This window comes from Coffea arabica, chromosome 1e (assembly GCF_036785885.1).
Source record: "Coffea arabica cultivar ET-39 chromosome 1e, Coffea Arabica ET-39 HiFi, whole genome shotgun sequence".
Classification (NCBI taxonomy): Eukaryota; Viridiplantae; Streptophyta; class Magnoliopsida; order Gentianales; family Rubiaceae; genus Coffea; species Coffea arabica.
The window spans coordinates 55,783,279-55,806,445 of NC_092311.1; the positions used below are offsets into that span (position 1 = coordinate 55,783,279).

A 23,167-nucleotide genomic window follows, 5' to 3' on the forward strand; every position below is an offset into this window, starting at 1 on the left:
GAGGTTTAGGTTTGTAAAAATTGACGTAAGCTCTTTGGGTTTCGAAAGAAAAAAAAAAAGAATCATTGCCACCTAAGTCTCTTTGGAGCCTTAAAAAGTTACCGACTTTTGAAGGATTTCTCGAGGGTTTAGATTTGTTTGTCGAATTCTTACTTTCGTAAGAAAATGCAAGAAGGAAGAATCAGCGAATTTTTCAGCGGGAGACTAGTCGGGTGTAGGCCCGGACACCCCACCCACTGAAAAAACAAAAAAAAAAAAAAGAAGAAAGAATCAGCGAATTTCTAAAGCCGAAGGAAACTTGCTTATCACGGATGTTGGACCTGGCGTCAACATCTCATCATATATTACAGTAAAAAAGAAATCAAATATAGAAGTGGGAACACAGCATTTCCGGGGACGAGCCGACATACACAGATATGATGTGATGAGAGTCGTGGGTTTTTAGCGCCTTCCAGTGAACTTCTCATCATATCCTGCTCAATGGTGACCTTTGAATTGCAAGGGGCTCTTAACCTGCCCTGCTCAAATCACTCACGAGTCTTACTACAACTTGCTTTTTCTTTTTCTTTTTTTTCTTTTTCCGACAACCATAATATTTTTATGGAATTTTTTTTTTTTTGTAAAATTTTACTGTAACTGATTTATTGTGAAATTTGTAGAAAAATTTTTTGTGTGTTTATCTCTAGTCTTCTAGAGAAAATAACAAGGGATAGTTGTTGTGGGCCGCCGTGGCAGTCGCAGTTTGGGTGGCTGATGGTGGGGGAGTAGGTGGTGATGGTGCATCTCATAATTCATCCAACCCTTCGTATATGGAAAGTTGAGGAAACGGTGGTTGTTTTAAACAATCATGGGCCCCACCACGTCAAAGAAAATTGCCTATCTTCCCCTCTCTCCGATAATCGCAAAATGTGCTGCTGGACACCAGGCATTCAGCACTTGGGATTCTCGGTTACATTTTTTTGGCACATCATTAGAATTGCGCCAAGTGTCTTGTTGTCATTAGCACTTTAATTTTTTATTAGGGAAAATGACCTATTTCATCCATTGCATTTCACAAAAATATTCTTTTCGTCCCTCACTTTTAAAACGAAGCAATTTGGTCCCTGACATTTAAAAATTAAACCTATTACATCCCTGAACCTAATAATCAATTTGAATCAAACCATCCAATAACCTAGTAATAAATTTCGGAGATAGAATTGATAGATCATATTCACATGACATTTATTGAACCAAAAAAAATAAAAAGTATAACATAAAAGGTCATTCTTTGTCTTGGAATAATAGGATTTCTTTTTTGGGTAAATCTTTTCATGTACCGTTAGTATATACGCTTGTGAGTCTACATGTATATCATAAATATAAAATTTGGTGTTTAAATTTAAATTGAAATGATATGGCAGGTACATAAACCCATCAGTGTATACAATGACAATGTAGGAAAGATTAATTCTTCTTTTTTATGTTATAATTTTTTATTTTTTATTTTTGGTTTCATTAAATTTCACGTGAATATCAAGTTGAGTTAGTCAAGTGATCTACCAATTATACCTCCCAAATTTGTAATTAGGTTGATAGATGGTTTGATTCATATTGAAAATTGGGTTCAGGGATGTAATAACTTCAGTTTTAAAATGTCAAGGATGAAATTGCTTCGTTTTAAAAGTGATGGACGAAAAGAATAATTTTGTGAAATGTGAGAGATGAAATCGGCCATTTTCCCTTTTTATTAACTCAGATTGGTTCAAAGTTAACACAAATTTTCTTCTAAAACTCTGAACCAAAAGGCACCCGGCCGGTCTAACTCCTGCATCAATAATTTTGTACCGCTGCTGCTTTGGGGAAAAATAGAAGTGACAATATGGATAAATGATTTATAATTGGTTTTGACTTAATGGATGGTGGATGAAATTTATCCAATCCATTTAGATCCATTTAATAAATGGATCTAAATGGATTAAATAAAAATCAATTATCCATTTATAATCCATTTAAATATTTTTGTTTTTTTTTTTGTATTACCATTTCTTGTAAATTCAAGCCACAAAATACCACGGATGTAAATTCAAGCAAAATGAACCTTCCATTTCACTAAAAAACTATCTGAAATTATTATTATTATATATATATATGTATATATATATATTACATATTACAGAGTAGCCATATATTGCAAACTAGCCCAAACAATAGAAGTCCTGCATAGACTGTATATAGGGTATCTACAAAAATACCAACACTGGCTTTTATTCGTACTCACACAACACTTGCAATGTCTACTACTAAAGCCACGGATGACTTTTGAGCTCAACATCTAGTAATCAGGTGCATGGGTGTACCAAGCAGGGCATGTTCCCTTTGTCCTGACCTCTTCAAAGCCAATCGAAATCCCAAGTACTGCAGAGTCTAGAAGAAGAAACAAAGGAATGATTAATTAGTTCAGCAGTAAACCCCAACATTCAGTTTCGGGGTTGGTTACTATTCACGGGGATGGCTTTTTCACACCCCAACTGCAATTTTAGGATGGCTCATTTTTTAGTCATTTCCTTTCCCTCTCTTCTATTTGATTTTTAAGTAAATGAATATATATGATTTTTGTGGATAATTCATATAAATCCATTTAATTTAATGATTTTACTTTGATCAATCATTTAAAACCAATACTATGAATGGATAATCAATTATCCATTTAATTATGGATTATATGGATGGATAAATGGATCTCAATCCAAATTGCCACTTCTAGGGAAAAAGAATAAGAAAACCCTCTGTTTCGCAGCATCTCGGCCGAGAGACAGGTTTGAAACAGGAAAACAGCATTGCCCATAACATTCCCTAAGAACCAACTCTGAACATCCCAGTACACTTCCACCAAAATAGTCTGGTTCCCCCTGAACTTCCACCGCAGCCGCTTCACCATTGAGCAAAAAATAATAATTTCAGATAGTTTTTTAGTGAAATGAAGGTTCATTTTGCTTGAATTTACATCCGTGGTATTTTGTGGCTTGAATTTACAAGAAATGGTAATACAAAAAAAAAATAACAAAAATATTTAAATGGATTATAAATGGATAATTGATTTTTATTTAATCCATTTAGATCCATCCATTTATATCCATTTATTAAATGGATCTAAATGGATTGGATAAATTTCATCCACCATCCATTAAGTCAAAACCAATTATGAACCATTTATCCATATTGCCACTTCTATTTTTCCCCAAAGCAGCAACGGTACAAAATTATTGATGCAGGAGTTAGACCGCCCGGGTGCCTTTTGGTTCAGAGTTTTAGAGAATAAGAAAATTTGTGTTAACTTTGAACCAATTTGAGTTAATAAAAAATTAAAGTGCTAATGACAACAAGACACTTGGCACAATTCTAGTGGTAGCATTGGATTGGCATTAAAAAAATGTAACCGAGGATCCCAAGTGGGCATTTAGCATCTTCAGGTGCTCTTGATACTACTGATTAATTATTTATTAACAGCCTTTTTATTTTTTGATATATTTTATAAAAACACATGTACTTTTAAGCCCGAAGTGCAATTGTGTGTATTCATATAATGACATATCCAAATATACTTCACGCAATTGGTAATTGTGTGTATTCATGTAATGAAATGAAGCTTAACTTAAATGTGCTTACTGGTAAGCACCGATTAGAAAAGGACCTCTTTGGTAAATGAATTTTTGGCCAAATTTGTTTCCTATCAAAATTTTTTTTTTAAAATAATTTTAACTATACTAGTCTCAAAAAATTTCTCAAAATTTTTAAACTACACACAAAAAAATTTACCTTCCTCCTTTATTCTTCTTTCTCTCCTATATTAGCCCACCAGACACCAATAAAGGTAAGTTTTTTTTTTTCTCTCTCTCTTCTCCCTCTCCTCCTTCCTTCTTTTGGTCGCGTGATCTGCATAGGAAGGGAGAGGGAGGGTGTTAGGGGAGGAAGAGGTGGCGGGGAAAAGGGGAAGAGGGGAGGGGAGGGGAGAGGGAAAAGGAGATAGGAAAAAAAATTTCTACTGCTGAGGTGAGGTAGAAGAATAAGAAAGGAAAAGAAAAAGAAAAGAAAAAAAGTTTTACATTTTATAATTTTTTAAATAAATTTTATAATAAATTACAATAAAATTTTAAATAATTAATCAAAAAACCCATTTCCCAGACAAATCTTTGATCTAATTTAGCCAATGAGGCCGTTACGTTACGTATCCACTTGATGGAAGTTAGTTACTGTTAACACCATCCATAAAAAAGAAAAGAAATGGTATCAAATACGTTACGGAACGGCAATGATGGCACTGCCGGTAATGTTAACGCAGTGCTTCCGTGGGCTAAGTTCGTTTGGAAATGAGTTAAATTTGAAAATTTTGGAGGGTTGGGATTTCGTATTGCACCGGACGACTCAATTAGTGACAAGTGCCATCGTCCGAGTTTCCCGCTCTCTGGTCAGCTTTGACCACTAATTAAGCGGTAGTACTACTTGTCTAGGCAGAAGGGTTTGACGTTGCGTAGCCATTTTTGCATTTTCTTTTGTTTTTTATACTTGTAGTAAGTGCCATATTAATCTTCTTCCCCAAGACTCTTTCTTAGGCAACAAGTTTCTTAGCGAAGCCAGCCCAAAGTTAAAATATATCGACCAACAGATTGTGCCATTATTTGAAATAATTACCATGACGCTTTTTGTGACATAATGTATATAAGATAAAAAAAAAATTAAAAAATATATTTATAATATGAGTAAAATTTTATGTGAAAATTTTATTCAGATATCAAATTTTTTTAAATAATATTTTATTTATATTATAAATATATTTTTTTATATTACTAATCATCCTTTTATTTCACATATCGCACGCACGTCGTAAAAAGTATTACATTGGTTGTTCTAAATAAATATTTCAGATGGAGGAATAGTACTACTCTATCCAAATAGTAGTAATTGACGGGAGGACGAGAGACGAAAATTCCATTCCAAACCCAACATCCGCAGGAATGTGCTTGCCCGTCGTGGAAAAGCCAACGTGTCGCTATCCAGGAAAGAAAAGGAGTAGCACAGTACCACCACTCGCTAATTAATACGAGTAGTAATTATCAGGCAGCAACTAGGAGCACTCTATTATTTGGTAGCAACAAAAATAATTCAATTAACACAATAACAACAGGGCAAATTTTAGTAAAAAATCAATAAGAGACAAGTTCTAGTCAAATGAACCATCTTGACTTTGAGATATTTAACTGATCATCGATACGAAAATAAATTCATATAATCATAAATAAATTAATTAGGATCATCAATAAATTCTAATAATCTGCCTTTTTCTTACTTTTTCGACAATCAAGTTACGACTGTTAGTTATTTCTCTGATTTTTCTTTTTGGCAATTAAGGTACGGCCATCAGTTACCTCACTAATTAGAAGATAATTCTAAATATGACCATATGATTTAACCTTTTAACAGAATTAAGATTTAGAAAAGCCACCAATTCTATTCAACAAACAATTCACGAGAATTTGTTTAAATCAAATTATATATTCTCGTGATATACATACACACACACACACACACACACACATATATATACATATAAGTTCCACATAAATTAGGGTCCTATTTGGCAAGTAAGTTGTTTGGATGTTTGTCTAAAACTTTGGGCCTGTTTGGAATATTGGTTTTTTACCAAATTTGTATAAAACTAGTTTTTTAATAACTTTTGCTACAGGAATCCCAAAAACCTTCACAAAAGTTTTTTACCTACACACTTCAAAATATCCAAAACACACAAAAAATTCCCTTCCATTTTTCTTCTTCTTTCTCCCCCACCCCACTCCAATCCACCGCCATCTCTATCGTCAGCCACCACCTCTGCTGCTGGTTCCCGTGCCGATCATCTCTTCCGGCGTCAGTCTCCTTGTTTTTTTTCCCCCTTTTCTCCCTCTCCCCCTCCCCCTTTACCCGATCTGACCCTTCCTTTTTTTTTCTTCCCCTCTCTCTCCCCCACCACCCTTCCCCTTTAGTCGATCTGGTCGTGAGATCAGATTGTACCGAGGGACGATGAGGGTGGGGGGGAAAGGGGAGGAGGGGGAGAGGGAAAATTGAAAAAAAAAAATCTGTTGCTACTTTGTCCGGCAAGAGAGGGAGAGAAAAAAATGCAAATTGGATGTGGGAATTTATGTTGCTGCTTTGTCCTTGTATGCTAATCCTCTCAGCGAGCTCAGGCATAATCGGAGCTCCAGCGAAGGTGGAAATTCAAGCAATTGGGTGCTGCGCCTAAGAGGGAAAATTCAAGCTTCTGTAAAGGGATTCGACTAGACCCCGAGTGAGGGAAGGGGAGAGGGAGAAGAGGGGTGGCGGGGGAGGGAGAGATAAAGAGTTGGAGATGAGGAGAGAAAAAATGCAAAAAAAAAAAAAGAAAATAAAGTTCTCTATTTGCTGCTTCATTGGCAATTTCAGGGAAAGGGAACATGGGAGGGAAGAGGAAGGAGAAGGGGGAAGAGGGAGGGAGAAGAAGTGGGAATGGAGGGGGGGAAGGAAAAGAAAAAAGAAAGAAAGGAAAAACAAAAAGAAAAAATAAAAGGAAATCTATTGAAAATGAAAAGGAAAAAAGTTTTTTTAACTTGTAAAAGTTTTTTTCCAACTTATACAGTGATTTACAGTAAAGTTTTAAACAAACTCCAAAAGAACTACGGGGTCTTTACTGTAAAAGTTTTTTTAAAAATTTTTTGAATATTTTGAAGTGTATAGTTTTAAATTTTTTTGAGATTACTATAATTAAAATTTTTAAAAAATTTATAACAGATAAACTTGACAAAAAATTTAAATGCCAAACAAAGTCTAGTTTATGTAAATAAGCTTGTCGGAACAAACAAGCTCCCCCGGCTCGATCATATCCTGCCCTTCTGCCTCTGCTTGGAAGGATCTTCGAAAAGGCGCAGCTGCAGCACTCTATTACTAGGGGTGGCAATTCCTGACACGATTCGAAAACACGATACGAAACTAACACAAAATTAATGGGTTTGGGTTGAAGTTTCGGGAGTTCGGGTCAGAATCGGGTCGAACAAAAAAAAAAAAAACAGGTCAATTTCGGGTCAACCCGTGGTGACCTGATATGATCCGATGTGACCCGTTTACGAATTAAAACTAATTTAATAAACATAAAAATTATTTTATTTAACTAAACTAAATCATTCTTTTTTTTCAAAGGTATTAATTACTTAATTCTAAATGAATTTATTTAACTTGTGTGAAGTTAAAATTATTATATTTGGACAAATAATATATTATGTTATTTTTTACTTTTATTCTGTTTTAATTTATTTTATATTTGATTTGGGATAAAACACTTTTATGGTGTTTAATTTGTTTAGATTTGGTTTGAAATTATTTATTTAAATTTTTATTACTTGATGATGTAATTAATTTTGTGAAAATTGATTTTATTAGAAATTACAGTGATAAATTAATAAATTAAAATTAAGTTTCGGGTCATTTCGAGTCAACTCGCAAACCCGAAATTTTCGGGTTCGTGTCAGGTACCCTGACCCGGTTCGGGTTGGCGGGTCGGATTCGGGTTAGCACGTTCTTTATTATACTTAGGTCTCAATCCGACCCGCACAATCCGAACCCGACCCGATTGCCACCCCTATCTATTACACAGTAGTTTGTTTGGATAGAGAGAATTTGGATGATTTATTTGAGATATTTACTGTAGCATTTTTTGTGATGTGATGTGTGTGAGATAAAAAGGTGGTTGGGAAGATAAGAAGGTGATTGGGATTTGTGAGACAAAATTTTTTTTTCCAAATTCTCTCTATCCAAACAAACTCAGTAGTATTCAGTTATTCACATCACATCAGGGGAGAGTACAACTAGTAATAAAAAAAAAAGGCGAAAACAAAACAAACCCAAGCCTGGATCCGCGTCCGCCCATTACGGCGCCCGCCACAAGAAGCATGATACCATTAGCATTACAAAAAGTCTCCAACAATCCAACAGCCGAGAAGCCTCTCACGAGTCGTCACAACTACCAAGTCCACAAAGGCGCCCCCCTCCCCCCCCCCCCCCCCTCCCCTGGGCATCTTAAATAGTTTGCTTGGCAGTCAAGGACTACCACTACTACTACTACTATATAAATACAGTATAAAAGAAAAGAAAGGCTTATAGCTATAGCTACCGGCGCAGGGTGGTGAGTGGATCTTTGGAGAAGCCATCAATCCCTCGACCACCACCAGAAGGAGAAGGAAGCAGATTCATCCAATAATTTTTTTGAAATCCCTCAACTTCCGTCTCTCCCCACTCGGTACAGACTAACAAGTCTAGTACTACTAGTTTCCTTGCCACCATTTTCCATACCATCATCTGCCCAAGTCGACGATACCACCAGCGTCCGCCTCAGCCCCTCTAGCTATCTCTCTCTCTCTCTCTCTCTAACCATCATATAACACACTCTACTAAACCATCATATAACACTAGCTACTAGTGCATCATCGCCGGCCGATCATCTGCTGCTCTTTCTGTATCTGTACTGTAAGTCGCACTTTTTCTTTTCTTCACTGGTTAGTATGCCATTAATTAATTGTCTTCATACTCTAATTACTCCTTTTGCCATCTCAAACTTCATTTTCATAATTTCCGCATTAATTCTCCCTTCATTCATTCATTCATAATTAATAATTGCCCGCTCTCTCTCTCTCTCCCCCTTCATTCATTCATTCATTCATCCAAAGCACATCTTCTGGGGCTTTTTTTCCTTAATATTTTTTCTTAAGTTGGTTTTATCATTCTTCTATCAACGACTACTCTATCTCATCATCTGCCTTTTTTTTTTTTTTTTTGTCGTCTTAGAAATGTCTCTCTATTACAAGTAGCAGTAGCAGTATGTACAAAAGTCAATAATGGCTTCCTGTTTCTTTCACCGGTCCTCCTTTTTTTATGCCGCTTACTCATTAAATGTGTATTTTTAATTTTGATTTGCACTTACATGAAAAGACTCTTCCTCCTCTTCCAGCTAATCCGGCCTGGACACTACTGATCGCATATGTTATCTGAAGCGTCCTTACAAAATACCAACAGGCTTCCGCCTTCTTTTTCTGATCCTCATCAGCACCAAAACCCAAACCATTCCCAGCCCAGAGTACCAACTCGGGAGGAACCAACTAAAACAATTTGTTAGGACGGAGGATCGTTTGTGTGCGATGACGGGTGATGAAGAGAGTGGTTCCCCGCTCAGCGGCCATCCAAATACCAACCAGCTGCCCGCAGCCGCAACAACCCAGGGACAGATCCACGCTACTACTGCTGCTGCAACAAATGGTGATCTGGTGGTCACTGCTCAGCAGGACAAGGAGGAGCCCACCACTACCACTGCCAATACCGTTCCCTTTCTCAAGCTTTTCTCCTTTGCCGATTCTACCGACATATTCTTGATGATCATTGGAACTATTGGTGCCATTGGCAATGGCTTGAGCCTTCCCCTCATGACCGTCTTCTTCGGAGAATTGACAGACTCTTTCGGACAAACCCAGAATATCAAAGATGTCGTCCGGGTGGTTTCTAAGGTAAAATAGCTTCCTTCTTCTACTAAATCAATCGGCCAAATACCCCTCCTCTTTCGCTTTACCCTACACCAACCCATATGCTCGTTCATACTTTTATGTGCTGCTCTACGCTTCATAATAACGTTAGTACCGAGTGGCAAACACCACTACTACTCATTGCTAAATGCAAACATGTACTATGTATTCTAGGACTCTAGTAATTTCATCCATCCTCTATGTTCCAGGAACACCGCAACGTATATCTTCTACTTTAGTCCTCATCTGCCCCATACCTGCTTAATTCTCTTCTAACTTCCCTACTTGTTTGCATCTTTACTTAGGTTTCTCTCAAATTCGTCTATTTGGCTTTGGGATCTGCTGTCGCTGGATTCCTCCGTAAGTACTACTAGTAGCTACTCCTGCTGCTGCCTCCCTCATATTCTACCTCCACATTTGGCATTGACCTGTGTCTGGATTTTTCTTCACAGACACAGCCTATTCACCTAATACTATAATAATCTCAGTACACCCCCACATTCCATCATGTTTCAATTAGAGGTCCTCATTGTGTGTGCGTATGTTTGATACTAACTAATATCTGCGACCAATTTGTTATTAGAGGTGAGTTGTTGGATGATCACCGGTGAGAGACAGGCTGCTCGCATAAGGAGCCTTTACTTAAAAACTATTTTGCGCCAAGATGTCGGATTCTTTGACAAGGAAACCAACACTGGAGAAGTTGTTGGCCGGATGTCTGGGGACACCGTTCTCATACAAGATGCTATGGGTGAAAAGGTAACAACCTATGCAATCAGCCGTCTCCAAGGGCCGCTGCTTACACTCATTCCTTTTTCCTTTCTTTTTTTTTTTTATTTTAATTTAAAAAAAAAATCTTTTTTCCTTTAGGTTGGCAAGTTCATACAGCTCGTGTCTACGTTTATTGGAGGTTTTGTCATTGCCTTTGCCAAGGGGTGGCTTCTTACCCTCGTCATGTTATCTTCTATTCCTCCACTTGTCATTGCTGGAGGACTTATGTCCCTTGTCATTTCCCGAATGGCTTCCCATGGACAAGAAGCTTATGCCAAGGCTGCAATTGTAGTTGAGCAGACTATTGGCTCCATCAGAACTGTATGTCCATCACGAGCTCATTGTTAATTCATTTCCTAGTTAAACAAATACTAGCGCTTGAATTTTGTCTTCGAACAATTTTGGGATATTTGGAAATACCCTGCTTCCACCAGCTGTAACCATTGTTGCCGTTGCTGCAATCCCAGGTTGCGTCGTTCACAGGGGAAAAGCAAGCTGTGGCCGACTACGACAAGTCCCTGAGAAAAGCTTACAGATCAGGAGTACATGAGGGGCTGGCCACCGGCCTAGGTCTAGGATCAGTCATGTGTCTTGTGTTCTGCAGTTACGCTTTGGCTATCTGGTTTGGTGCAAAGATGATTGCAGAAAAAAAGAATACAGGAGGTGAAGTGCTTAATGTAATCATTGCAGTGTTATCTGGTTCCATGTGAGTATTACTCGATAAATTGCTCTACTTTTTAGAAGGCTTGTTGTCTCTACGAAATTAAATGTCTCTAATTTACACTCTAAGCTTAAAAAGAGCCCCTTCATTGTACTATCTTTTGCTGATTTGATTTTTTGGATGCTATTTCAGGTCCTTGGGACAAGCATCGCCCTGCATGACTGCATTTGCTTCAGGTCGTGCTGCAGCCTTCAAGATGTTCGAGACAATAAACAGAACACCCGAGATAGATGCATATGATGCTAGTGGAAAGACACTGGACGATATTCGCGGAGATATCGAGTTAAAGGATGTATATTTCAGTTACCCCGCCAGACCGGATGAACAAATTTTCAGTGGATTATCAGTATTCATACCTAGTGGCCATACTGCAGCATTGGTTGGGCAAAGCGGAAGTGGCAAGTCAACTGTGATTAGTTTGATTGAGAGATTCTATGATCCACAGGCTGGTGAAGTTCTAATTGATGGAACTAATCTTAAGGACTTCCAGCTCAAATGGATCAGGGAAAAGATAGGTCTTGTCAGCCAAGAACCTGTGCTTTTCACTGCCAGCATTAAGGACAATATTGCTTATAGCAAGGAAAGAGTGACAATTGAACAAATTAGAGCTGCAGCTGAGTTGGCCAATGCTGCTAAATTTATTGATAAGCTACCCAAGGTTCTTTTTCTCATGTTCAAAATTGTTTGCATCTATCATGCTGACTCTCACTTGTTTTAAATTCCATGAGCATGGGATAACTAATCATTGTAATTGGCATGCCCAATTTGCGCTTATGACTTCTAAACACTTACATAGTTTGTTTTCCTCAAAAATTGTGAGCAGGGATTAGACACCATGGTCGGAGAGCACGGAACTCAGCTTTCTGGGGGACAAAAGCAAAGAATTGCCATAGCTAGAGCAATTTTAAAAGATCCACGTATTTTACTTCTAGATGAAGCAACTAGTGCCCTAGATGCAGAATCTGAAAGAATAGTACAAGAGGCATTGGACAGAATCATGGTAAATAGAACAACTGTCATTGTTGCACACCGTCTGAGCACGGTGAGAAATGCTGACATGATTGCAGTCATTCACCGGGGAAAGATTATTGAGAAAGGTACTCACCATCATATGATGTTTTCAGTTATACTTGGAACCATTTTTTGTCGGAATGTCTTCTATCTTGTGCTCTTTTCTTCTTTACAGCGTTTATGATGAATAGCATATGGTTTGTTTTCACTTTTCAGGTACGCATTCTGAACTAACTAATGATCCCGAAGGAGCTTACAGTCAGCTTATACGCTTGCAAGAAGTGAATAGAGATGCAGAACAATATATTGAAGAAAAAGACAAATCTGATATCACCATAGAATCTAGTAGACAGTCAAGCCAAAGAATGTCACTCAAACGTTCCATCAGTCGTGGATCTTCTGTAGGAAATAGCAGCAGACGGTCAATCACTGTCTCATTTGGTTTACCTACTGGACTAACTATGTCTGAACATACAATGGCAGAACCTGATGTCAATACCCAGGATATCACAAGTAAGCCTTCAAATGTCTCAATGCGCCGCCTTGCTTCCCTTAACAAGCCTGAGATACCGGTGATCCTTGTCGGAGTAATAGCTGCAGTTGCTAATGGCGCAATATTACCTACTTTTGGAATCTTACTATCTAGCGTGATCAAATCATTTTATAAGTCACCTCATGAATTAAAGAAGGATTCACGATTTTGGGCGTTAATATTTATGGCTCTTGGAGTGGCATCATTACTAGCATACCCATCAAGAACGTACCTTTTTGGCGTGGCTGGATGCAAACTGATCAGACGAATTAGATCTATGTGCTTTGAGAAGGTGGTTCATATGGAGGTTGGTTGGTTTGATGAGTCCGAGCACTCAAGTGGAGTTGTTGGTGCAAAGCTCTCTGCTGATGCAGCAAGTGTGCGTGCATTAGTTGGAGATGCACTGGCGCAGTTGGTTCAAGACACTTCCTCAACAATAGTTGGTTTGGCTATTGCTTTTAGTGCAAGTTGGCAACTGGCACTTATTATTCTTGCTATGTTACCTTTGATAGGATTGAATGGATATGTACAAATCAAGTTCATGAAAGGGTTTAGTGCAGATGCAAAGGTTAGTTTCGGAACCCATACTATTAGTTTCATTGCTGTTACTGTTGAGAGCTGATTTTCACTTATTATAGAGGATGGCAACAAATTCTTTCTAGAAAAAAAATCAAAATATCTGATTTTTATTATTATTATTATTATTATTTTGGTAGTAGTGGTGGTGAGCATTGGCTAAGTCAGCCAATTATGTAAAATGTATATGTTTGCAGATGATGTATGAGGAAGCAAGTCAAGTTGCTAATGATGCAGTTGGAAGTATAAGAACGGTTGCTTCATTTTGTGCTGAAGAGAAGGTGATGGAATTATACAAGAAGAAATGTGAAGGACCAATGAAAACAGGGATTAGGCAAGGTTTGATTAGTGGAATTGGTTTTGGTTTATCATTCGCATTGCTTTTCTGTGTTTATGCCACCAGTTTCTATGCTGGAGCCCGTCTTGTGGAGGATGGTAAAATAGCATTCTCAGATGTTTTCCGTGTAAGTACAGAGAAGAATCTACTGCATAAAGTACTAGAGTCTATTGCATAATCACAGGACAATTTCATCAAGTACTGATTAAGGAATTCTCTTGCTTGATTAACGGATTAAACCTCTTAATAATCTTGCAGGTTTTCTTTGCTCTAACAATGGCAGCGATGGCAATCTCTCAATCTAGCTCAATTGCACCGGACTCAAGCAAAGCCAAGGGTGCTGCAGCTTCAATATTTGCAATACTTGACAGGAAATCAAAGATTGACGCAAGCGATGAGTCTGGAATGACCCTAGAGAGTGTGAATGGCGAAATTGAGTTGCAGCGTGTAAGCTTCAGGTATCCAAGCAGACCAGACGTTCAGATATTCCGAGACCTGTCCTTGAAGATTCGCAGCGGCAAGGTGATATTGTATAGAGAACAATTTTCAGACAGTTATTTTTCGGACTCTTTTTTTTTTTTTTTAGTAATTTGATGGGGGTGGGTTGTGATGTTTCAGACGGTTGCTCTAGTTGGAGAGAGTGGAAGTGGGAAATCCACAGTGATCTCGTTGTTGCAAAGATTTTACGATCCTGATTCAGGTCACATTGCATTGGATGGGATTGAGATTCAAAAATTCCAAGTGAAATGGCTAAGACGGCAAATGGGCCTTGTGAGCCAAGAACCCGTGCTGTTTAATGATACAATCCGAGCCAACATAGCATACGGGAAGGAAGGGAATGGGACGGAAGGAGAAATCATAGAAGCAGCAAAGTTGGCAAATGCGCATAAGTTCATCAGTGGGTTGCAACAGGTTCGTCTCTCGTTGCAGTAATTTACTCGGTGCATTCCTGCGATTTCTGATAGGTTTTGCAAGTACTGATATTTGGTTCCATTTTTTACAAAAATAAAAATTGAAAAACAAAGGGATACGAAACAATGGTCGGAGAGCGCGGAGTCCAACTGTCGGGCGGACAAAAGCAGCGGGTGGCCATCGCACGGGCCATAGTAAAAGGTCCAAAGGTGTTGTTGCTGGACGAGGCAACCAGCGCATTGGATGCTGAATCCGAAAGAATAGTTCAAGATGCACTGGATCAAGTAATGGTGAATCGGACGACGGTGGTAGTAGCGCACAGGTTATCAACAATTAAGGGAGCAGACGTGATTGCAGTGGTAAAAAATGGAGTGATCGTGGAGAAGGGAAAGCATGACGCTCTGGTCAAGATTAAAGATGGTGTTTATGCCTCCTTAGTCGCACTTCACATGAATGCCAATGCTCCTGCTGCTGCTGCTTCTTCTTCTTCTTCATGACCTTAAAGAATACTACTTTGCTGCCGGATCGCTAGTTTTTTGCTGCCGGATCGCTAGCTTTGTTTCTTGGAGTATGCATGTATTCAACGCCACAGATTAATCATATCCAACCCTGCGGGCTGAACAGCGCACAGCTTAGCTTAGCTATTCTTTATTTCTTGTACCATTTTCAGCTTGTACGCATAAATCTGATCAGCATTCAATGTAAGATTATTGTAAACCTGGCACAAAATGACCAGTATACCATAGTGTGTGTATTTGGACCGTTAGTTATTTGCCTAAATATATTTACTTACATCACCATTACAATTTTCAATACACTTTTTTATTTTTCTAATTACCTTTTTATCTCACATCACAAAAAGTGCTACAGTAAAAATATCTCAAATAACTTACAATCCAAACACGCTGCATGGAACAACATCTAATGGATCGTCGCTATCCAAATTGTTTTAGAATTTACATTTCGCTGCTTCAGAGAGCTTGTATTGTATGGTCATCTCAATAGCCTAGCTGTCAGAAAATGAAGTTTGTAAAAACAATAATAATAATAATAATAATAATTACGCAACCAGGCATTCCTCATAAGCTAATCTTGTAGTATCATTGTTTAACTGTGTTGTTAGACTCGAATAGGACTGATTGGTTCGATCACAATCTTTCGAATTTGCTTGTAGTATGAAATCGTTTTGCTAAAAAATTAGTCAAAACTATCAAAAATCGATTAAATCAGTTATCCGATTCGACTGGTTGACCCGATTCTCAAACTCTTTTTTTTTTTTTCCTTCTTTTCATCAAACATAATTTGACTTAGTTAAATTGTAAAACTTTCATTTATTAATAGGAATGAAAAAAACATCACCCATTTAATGTAAATATCAAAATCACTTGCTTTATTAAATGATCTCTAAATCAAGATGTTTTCATCTTTATGATTTCATTAATTTAGCATCAATGATTCCAACTTGTATTACTTTATTTTTTCAAGTAATTTTGGAAAATGGACACATTTTAACCCTGAATTGACATTTTTATATATAATCATTAGGTATATATTTGATTTCAAGTCTAATATTTTTGAAACATTTTTCATGATTAGTCAAATATAATCAAGAACTTAATTTCAATATTTCTGAAACTTATGAAAATATAAAATAATTATAACATCATGCTAATATCAACGAATTTTTTAAAACGCTCCGATCAATTGACCCATGGCCCAATAATTTAACTGAATCACTATCCGGTCCGAATTTAACAACAGTGCTGTTCAACTCTTACCCTAATACCACAAACTACTCCATCACCTTGTGTTTTTTTTTTTGACACCCAAGTATTACTGTGATTTGATGCTTGACTGCCACTTGCCGTTCATAAAGAGCAGTAGACAAGATTTATACCTGCAACCGTCCCTGACAAATTTCCTCTTCATCAACAGCGCGTAACTTCTTTTGTTCACCGTGTAACTTTTTTTTCACAAGTTGTATTTTCACAACAGATAGTGGTGGGCCCCACACTTAACGCGAAAATCGAGTTACCACTTATTATCTGAGCCGCACATTTTTTTGAGGTCCAATCTGGACCATGAACCGTGCAGGGACGGTCATACTGATGACCGTCCCTGCCCCAAATCCTTTATACCTAAACCCCAATGAGGGTGCGCCCGTCTGTTCCTATCTCTGTGCAGGAGGTAAAAAAAAAAATGAAAATTAGTTTGTTTATATCTCTCCCGTGCGAGCAACTGTAAGCTTTACTACTGTTCTTGTGGTGCTTTGTTTGTTTCTTCTCATTCTGCAAAGTGTTGGTTAAATCAATATTCATTCGGTTCACTATTTGAAACTTGGAAAAGAATACGGCCTTCAATCGGTGCCTACTGCTGCAAAACGGTGAAGATTGCAGCTTTTACAACCACTCTCCCTGCGTCGTGAAAAACTATTGCTGCCTGAGCTTCTGCAGCTTCATTCCCGCGAGTTTGAAAATGCATTTCCAAAGATCTCAAGAGTTCCAAAGAGAGAAGAATTCATTCGCTCTAGTTCCCCATAGTTTCAGTTAGCAACGGTATCCTCACCAAAGTAGCAGTATATTGTAAATTAACAAATTAATCTACCACACAGAGAACTAAACAAAATCTCATTCATCTTCATCACTTTCACTGTACGAAACCAAACTGCTATTCCTGGCAAAATGGAACTTCTCATTATCGCTATTATGAGTTTCAGCTTTATCACCACCAGGTGTTTCCACAGCAATTGCAGTCTCCTCTGAACCCATCAAATCCCCTTTTGCTTTCTTTGCTTGCGGCTTGACTTTAATAACCATGCCTAATGGTTGAGAAGAAGGATTCTTCCTCTTGGACATATTTTGATCCTATTTACACCGAAAAATGATCATTACATCAAGAATTCAGCTATACAAACGGAGTTGCCTATCCTCCTTTAACCAAACTTTCTGAAGCATGGCATCATTTAATGCAGGCAGAGTTTGCAGCAGTACTAATTTCAGTAGCATAACTTGGGCCTCATTTTGCCACAAGATGACTGCTAGTATTGTGTTTATAGACTAACTAGAGTGCTTTAGTTAATAAAAAATGCCAGAGAAACTTTTCAACTCAATTAGCGGCTTCACCATCAAGATTTGTGCAATTAGTCTAGTGCCACCCCCATCTGGAAACCAGAGGAGTCAATCTTTCATGGACTGAAGTTGAATAAAGGCTTTCCAGAATCTTCCCATTCTTTGGCACTTCCATTGATCTCAACTCATCCAAAGTTTTCATTCCATATATTAGCCAGTCCAGATAACATTGAACCTAAGATATGCTATCTCATGGCACCCGAAGACTCCCGAATTCACTTGGATAACTTATAGCTCTTAGAACTAGATAAGCTTTGGATAAATTGGGCCAACCCAACACAATAAAAAAAAAAACCTACCCCAAGTGATTAAGATTTAAGATTCAGTAAAAGTTCCCTATCTTCTGTCTGGAGCTTGACAAGTGCATATGCATCATAAATCTCATCCCCAAATTGATCTTATATATCTTTCCCCAGGTTGATTTGTAAGTGATCTTCTGTATTTGATAAAATTACTTCATCCTTATTGTCTATGAAAAAATAACCATCTTATCAAATTTGTTTCCTGATTAAAAAAGTGAAATTGCAAATAGAGAAGCTAAAAACAGCAAAGACAATACAAAACTTACCTGTACTTTGGGAGCAGAAGGCGTCTCCTTTAGCTCATGAACATCACATTGTGCTGCCACAGCCGCCTAAATCAAAATCCTATAATTATTAGAAACTAAAGAAGAAAGGAAACAAACATGGTAGCATGTAGAAGTAAAGGACAGATGAAGAGGCTTCGGGCGATTAGAAAAGAGACACCTAATCCCTAGTTTGAAAGAAGGAAAAAGGCAAAAAGCAAGAGATACTCTATGGTTAACATTTTCAGAAATTCAAGCTTTTAGGGATTGTCAGGATGATACAATTCAGAGACCAAGAAGCAGCACAAGCAAATACTATCTTACGGCTTTTCTTTGATTACCTTCCCCGCCTTTTTTATTTTTTTTTTTGGGGGGCGGCAGGGGGGGGTTGGACGGGATACAACTGAGGATAACACAATTCCTAGCACCTTAGGTGTCCAAGCCAATGTCCTTACCAACCCAACTAAGATTGCTGTTCCCCTTTCCTTCCCCTTGTATTAAACAATTTAATGCAACTTAAGGGAGGAAAATAGTTTGAGAAGTATCGCGAAATTACTTGAAATCTTTGCAGCTGCAGTGCTTCTTCATCTGCCACTTGGCGTTCATATTCTCTCCTTGACTAAAAGAATATTCAAAAATCAAGATAAAGCTACTATATCTACTAAAGCAGACACTAACAAATATGTATCAAAAACTTCCAAATCATGACATTACATTGTCTCCAAGTTTGAAATCCTTTACAAGTAAATAAGTGATACACCCTAACATCAAAGCTCATGATATAAATTTTAATTACTACAAACCAACAAATAGAAGGATGCAAAAACTTATATCCCATCCAAACTCTCAAGATTAAAGAGCAACGATGCGAATAATCCAAAAGTAAATGATTTTATTTATTGTTCAGCTTAAACCTAAGGAGAATTATCCAATTGCAGACATCCTTTTTCTTTGTTAATTTTAATTTTTCTATTTCAGCAAGTCCTAGAGACCAAGAAATTAACCACCCAGATACAAATTAAAAACTTAAGGCAGATCTTCATGCATGATTAGCTCTCTTTTCATATACTTTCACAACTAGGTACGTGAAGTGCAAAGAAACATTAGCCTCCAGATTGCAGTCCTTTTCGGTAGATGAAACTCAAATCATACTCCCTCCGTTCCACTTTGATAGTTCTGATTCTTTTTTCACACAGTTTAATAAAAAGTAGTTAACTTTGTTGGAACAATCAATTTAGGTAATTATTTTCCTAAAATACCCTCACATTAATTAGAGTACAACTTTATGGGAACTTGAATTGATGGTAAAAAAAAGAATCAACTCTCATTAAATAAGGTAGGTTTATAGTAACAACAACTTACATTGAATAAGAATATTTTAGAAAAATTAAAATACAACTATATTTTTCAATTGGAAAGTGGACTACAATTTGGGACAGACGAAAAAAGAAAACAGGACTATCAAAGTAGGACGGAGGGAGTACTTGAATTTGAAATACTAATAGCTTAATCTGCAGTTATTTGTGATTTACATCGACTTACTCTAGTTGCACCTCCATACACAAACAAAAGCATATAAATCAAGCAGATAATAATGAATCCTTTACAAATTTTAAATTCTTGATGCGCACAACATTAACTTGAGAAAACCATAGAGATGAAACAAATCCACTTCAATTTACAAAGTAAGATTTTATAGCTAACTCCAACTTGTAGTGTGATAATAGTCAACAAAATTTGAACTTCAGCACTTGAGCATGTTACCTAGAAAATCTCAACACGGCCATCGGAAGAGCTATGCAATACATGAATGGCCAAAAAAAAAAAGGTGTCAAGAGTTTATTCATCCTAGCACGATGCTGAGTAAACAGGTTACCATCTCTAATTTATCGAGAAACTCAGTCTCATCTTCATCCAATGCTTTGGGAGGTCCTGCAACATAGGGAGATATCAACTTTCTGCTTTCAAATGATTGTCAAATGCAAAAACCTCAAGATTTCATTAAAAAAATATATAGAATGCCTTTGTTTTTTTGTGTTTTTTTTTTGGGGGGGGGGGGAGCAATCCAGAAAAATGGACGCAATACTAAGAAATCTGAATTTAAAGAAGAAGAAGTGAGATTTCTTTTCTCAATAAGGTTGCAGAACAAGGCGCAAAGGAATTTTGTGCATAATGGAAAAAGACAACTAGAAGAAGAAATCTGGCCGTGGAAGACAATACTAAGAGCTTACTATGCTTGAAACGCTCATTGAATTCTGCATCTTTTCTGTCTTTATTCTCCTTGAGGATCTGCAATTTTGTGCGAGGAAAGATAGCTCATGATTGCCAACCAATTCAAAAGACAGAAAGACATTCATACAAAGAACAGGAAAGACGGGCAGGCAAAAAAAAAAATGCACATAAAATGTAAACTCCACCAAAACTACATGAAGCGAAAATCCTGTAGCAACTTAAGGGTAGCCGTGTTTGCAAGGATAGACAACACAGGCTGATAGTGAGGAAAATCCGGAAATGCCTGAGGAGCTGATATCTTTTTGGGAATAGGAGCGATTATGGATAGCAAGAGTTAAAATGCAGGAGTTAATTATATTGATGCTACTAAATGCGGTTTTTTTTTTTTTTTTTTTTTTTGGGTCTCTCTTGCCATATTGGCTGAAGTAATAATGGGGGAATTGTGTGTAGTTGGACCAAACTCGGAAAGATAATAGAATGCCAGTAAATAGAAAACCAGAAGCACAAAAATCTAGTAAACTCAAGAAGGGAAGGGAAGGGAGGGGATTGGCGAAGAGAAACAAAGACAGAGCACCAGACCTCGTAGAGGGACCTATCTCTCTGGGCAGTTCCATCGTCGATGCGAGACCCCCTACTTCTCCTGGCTTCTTCCAACTGAAATAACCCATCATTTTCATTCATGAATTACTTTGTTTTTTTATTCATTTATAAGGACCAGTTAACGACAATTAATTGATTGAGTACTAAAATCCTAAAGAAGGAAGACAAGGGAGTAAGGAACCTGTTCTTCAGAGACGAAATTGACGAGCCTGATCTGGGGAGGCAAATGGTCGTCGTCCGCCATCTTCCTTCCTTCCCTCCCTCCCTCCCTTCCTCCTCACACTTTTTTTTTTTGGGTTTCGGAAGACCACAAATCTACTGACGAATTTGATTTGATTCCAGTCAATCAAACTTCAGAAAACCCTCTAAGGTTTCCTTGTCTTGGGTCTTTTAGCTGATAAAACTTAAAAGTGTATCCGATTATGGCCTTAGTTTTGGGTTTTGTGTGTGTGTGTGTGTGTGTGTGTGTGTGTGTGTGTGGGGATAATTTCACAAACCTCTATTAGGTTTTTAACAATTACAGAGAACTCCTCTCAGGTTTTAAAAATTATATATACCTCCCCTATTTTTAATGTTTAATAACAAGATCGATTTTCTCACAAAAATCCTAAATTACTCTTTTGTATAAAATTAAAGAAGAAAAATATAGTATATTCAATCATTTTCCTTCCACACTTTGCATAAATCAACAATTCTAATTCCTAACAATCATTCAAACATAAGTTCTAAAACCAAATAGTCATCCAAAAAATTTCAAATTAAATATACAGTATTAATACTTGCCAAGCAAAAAACAAAAAAAAAAGAAAAAAAAACACACACACACAAACCCCATTGACAACTAGTTGTACCCCAAAATTAAATATTAATGTTCAGATATCTTTGCAATATAAGTTAGTCTGACCTAAAACTGCTATTATAACTCTCCTGTAACTTTAAAAATATTAACATCTCAAAAGTAGAAAATAAATTCTATCTCCATAATAAAATCATAAAAAATTTATAATATAATGAAAGAAATCCTTCTGTAATTATTAACATTTTATAAAACATTTTCTTGACAACAAACAAAATATGACAAATTCTATATTTTTAGTTTTTCTAATTTCATCAATTTCATTATTTATTTTTGTATCACTACTTGTCTCTTTATTTCCTTCTAATTTGACACACAATCTGCTGTCTTTACTGATTCTGTAATTTCAATTTACTAATATCCATAAAATTAAAGATAATAAAAAGATGTTATATTAATTAGAAAAGAGAGGAGCGAAAATAGATAAGAGACAAAAAAAAAGGATTTTTTTTGGGTTTTGTAAATTTATTGTCTTAAAATCTAAAATTGTTTATCAAGTGGAGGGTATTATAGATATTTTACTATATTAAAGGAAGTAAGTGTAATTTTTTAAATCTGAGGGAGTCGAGTGAATCTGTAAGAAACCTTAAGGAAGGTTTCTGAAATTATCCCTATATATATATATATATATATATATATATATGATAATAAAAAATAGGGTAATTTGTGATTAGCATTGAAAATAGATAATCATTCTTATTTCTAATGGTAACTTTCAAAAAAAAAAAAATTGGAATCTCTAATGATATAAAAATGGAAGGACAACCTACCATAAAAAAATGTATCCACGCCACACCGGCGGTCGTAGGAGTAAATTGGAAATTTTCGTATCCCGATAAACAATACCTGCCAGCAGTGAACACGTGGCATTGGATACCGTAGTGAAGGAGAATGAGCATCCATATGTCGTGTCAACATGTAACGCACTACTCAAGTCAGCAACAACTTTGTACCTGTACGTGCATAAAAAAAATGAACTCTCTCTCAAAAAAGATTAAAAGTTTGCAACAAGTTTATGCATATAAATTCACAAGTATATGAACACATTTGAAATTTACGAAACTAAAAACACGAAAAAATTCACTAGTATGATCTTACAAAGATTGGATAGTTTATTGTTTGCATAATTTTTTTTTTACCTGCATCATAAATACATTTTCAACCATTTTTTTATCACATATATATCGCATTAAAAAAATATTATAATATATTTTTTTAAAAAATTATCTCAAATAATCTCCTATTCAAACACACTCGATGTGGCTGTTTGGATAGTGTTTATTTGCACAAATTTTATTTGTTTGCATCGCTGATACATCTTTTAATCTCACTTACATATCATTAAAAAAGTGCT

At 36.7% G+C, this 23,167-nt stretch overlaps 2 protein-coding genes across 5 annotated transcripts; one reads left to right on the forward strand and one right to left on the reverse strand.

Moving 5' to 3' along the window:
• The first annotated feature begins 7,981 nt into the window (after nt 1–7,981).
• LOC113735979 (ABC transporter B family member 11-like) lies at nt 7,982–15,245 on the forward strand. Of its 2 annotated transcripts, none has more exons than XM_027262939.2 (13): nt 7,982–8,526; nt 9,008–9,557; nt 9,878–9,932; nt 10,156–10,331; nt 10,443–10,664; nt 10,811–11,049; nt 11,197–11,722; nt 11,888–12,161; nt 12,292–13,175; nt 13,381–13,647; nt 13,779–14,042; nt 14,139–14,432; nt 14,546–15,245. In XM_027262939.2, exons 2-13 carry the CDS (start codon nt 9,195–9,197, stop codon nt 14,927–14,929), a joined length of 3,948 nt encoding a protein of 1,315 aa, XP_027118740.2. In that variant the 5' UTR covers nt 7,982–8,526; nt 9,008–9,194; the 3' UTR covers nt 14,930–15,245. The 2 variants fall into 2 exon arrangements, with proteins under 2 accessions (XP_027118740.2, XP_071922525.1); XM_072066424.1 differs by having other exon boundaries at nt 8,153–8,526; nt 9,051–9,557.
• Nucleotides 15,233–21,413, reverse strand: LOC113735967 (uncharacterized). Of its 3 annotated transcripts, none has more exons than XM_072066591.1 (7): nt 21,139–21,413; nt 20,937–21,011; nt 20,357–20,414; nt 20,002–20,057; nt 18,682–18,744; nt 18,129–18,194; nt 15,233–15,442 (listed from the first exon to the last, which is right to left on the reverse strand). In XM_072066591.1, the coding sequence occupies exons 1-7, from the start codon at nt 21,199–21,201 to the stop codon at nt 15,431–15,433; spliced, it is 393 nt and encodes a 130-aa protein (XP_071922692.1). In that variant the 5' UTR covers nt 21,202–21,413; the 3' UTR covers nt 15,233–15,430. The 3 variants fall into 3 exon arrangements, with proteins under 3 accessions (XP_071922692.1, XP_027118726.2, XP_027118733.1); XM_027262925.2 differs by lacking the exon at nt 15,233–15,442 and adding an exon at nt 16,930–17,296; XM_027262932.2 differs by lacking the exon at nt 15,233–15,442 and adding an exon at nt 17,210–18,029.
• Nucleotides 21,414–23,167: the final 1,754 nt, after the last annotated feature.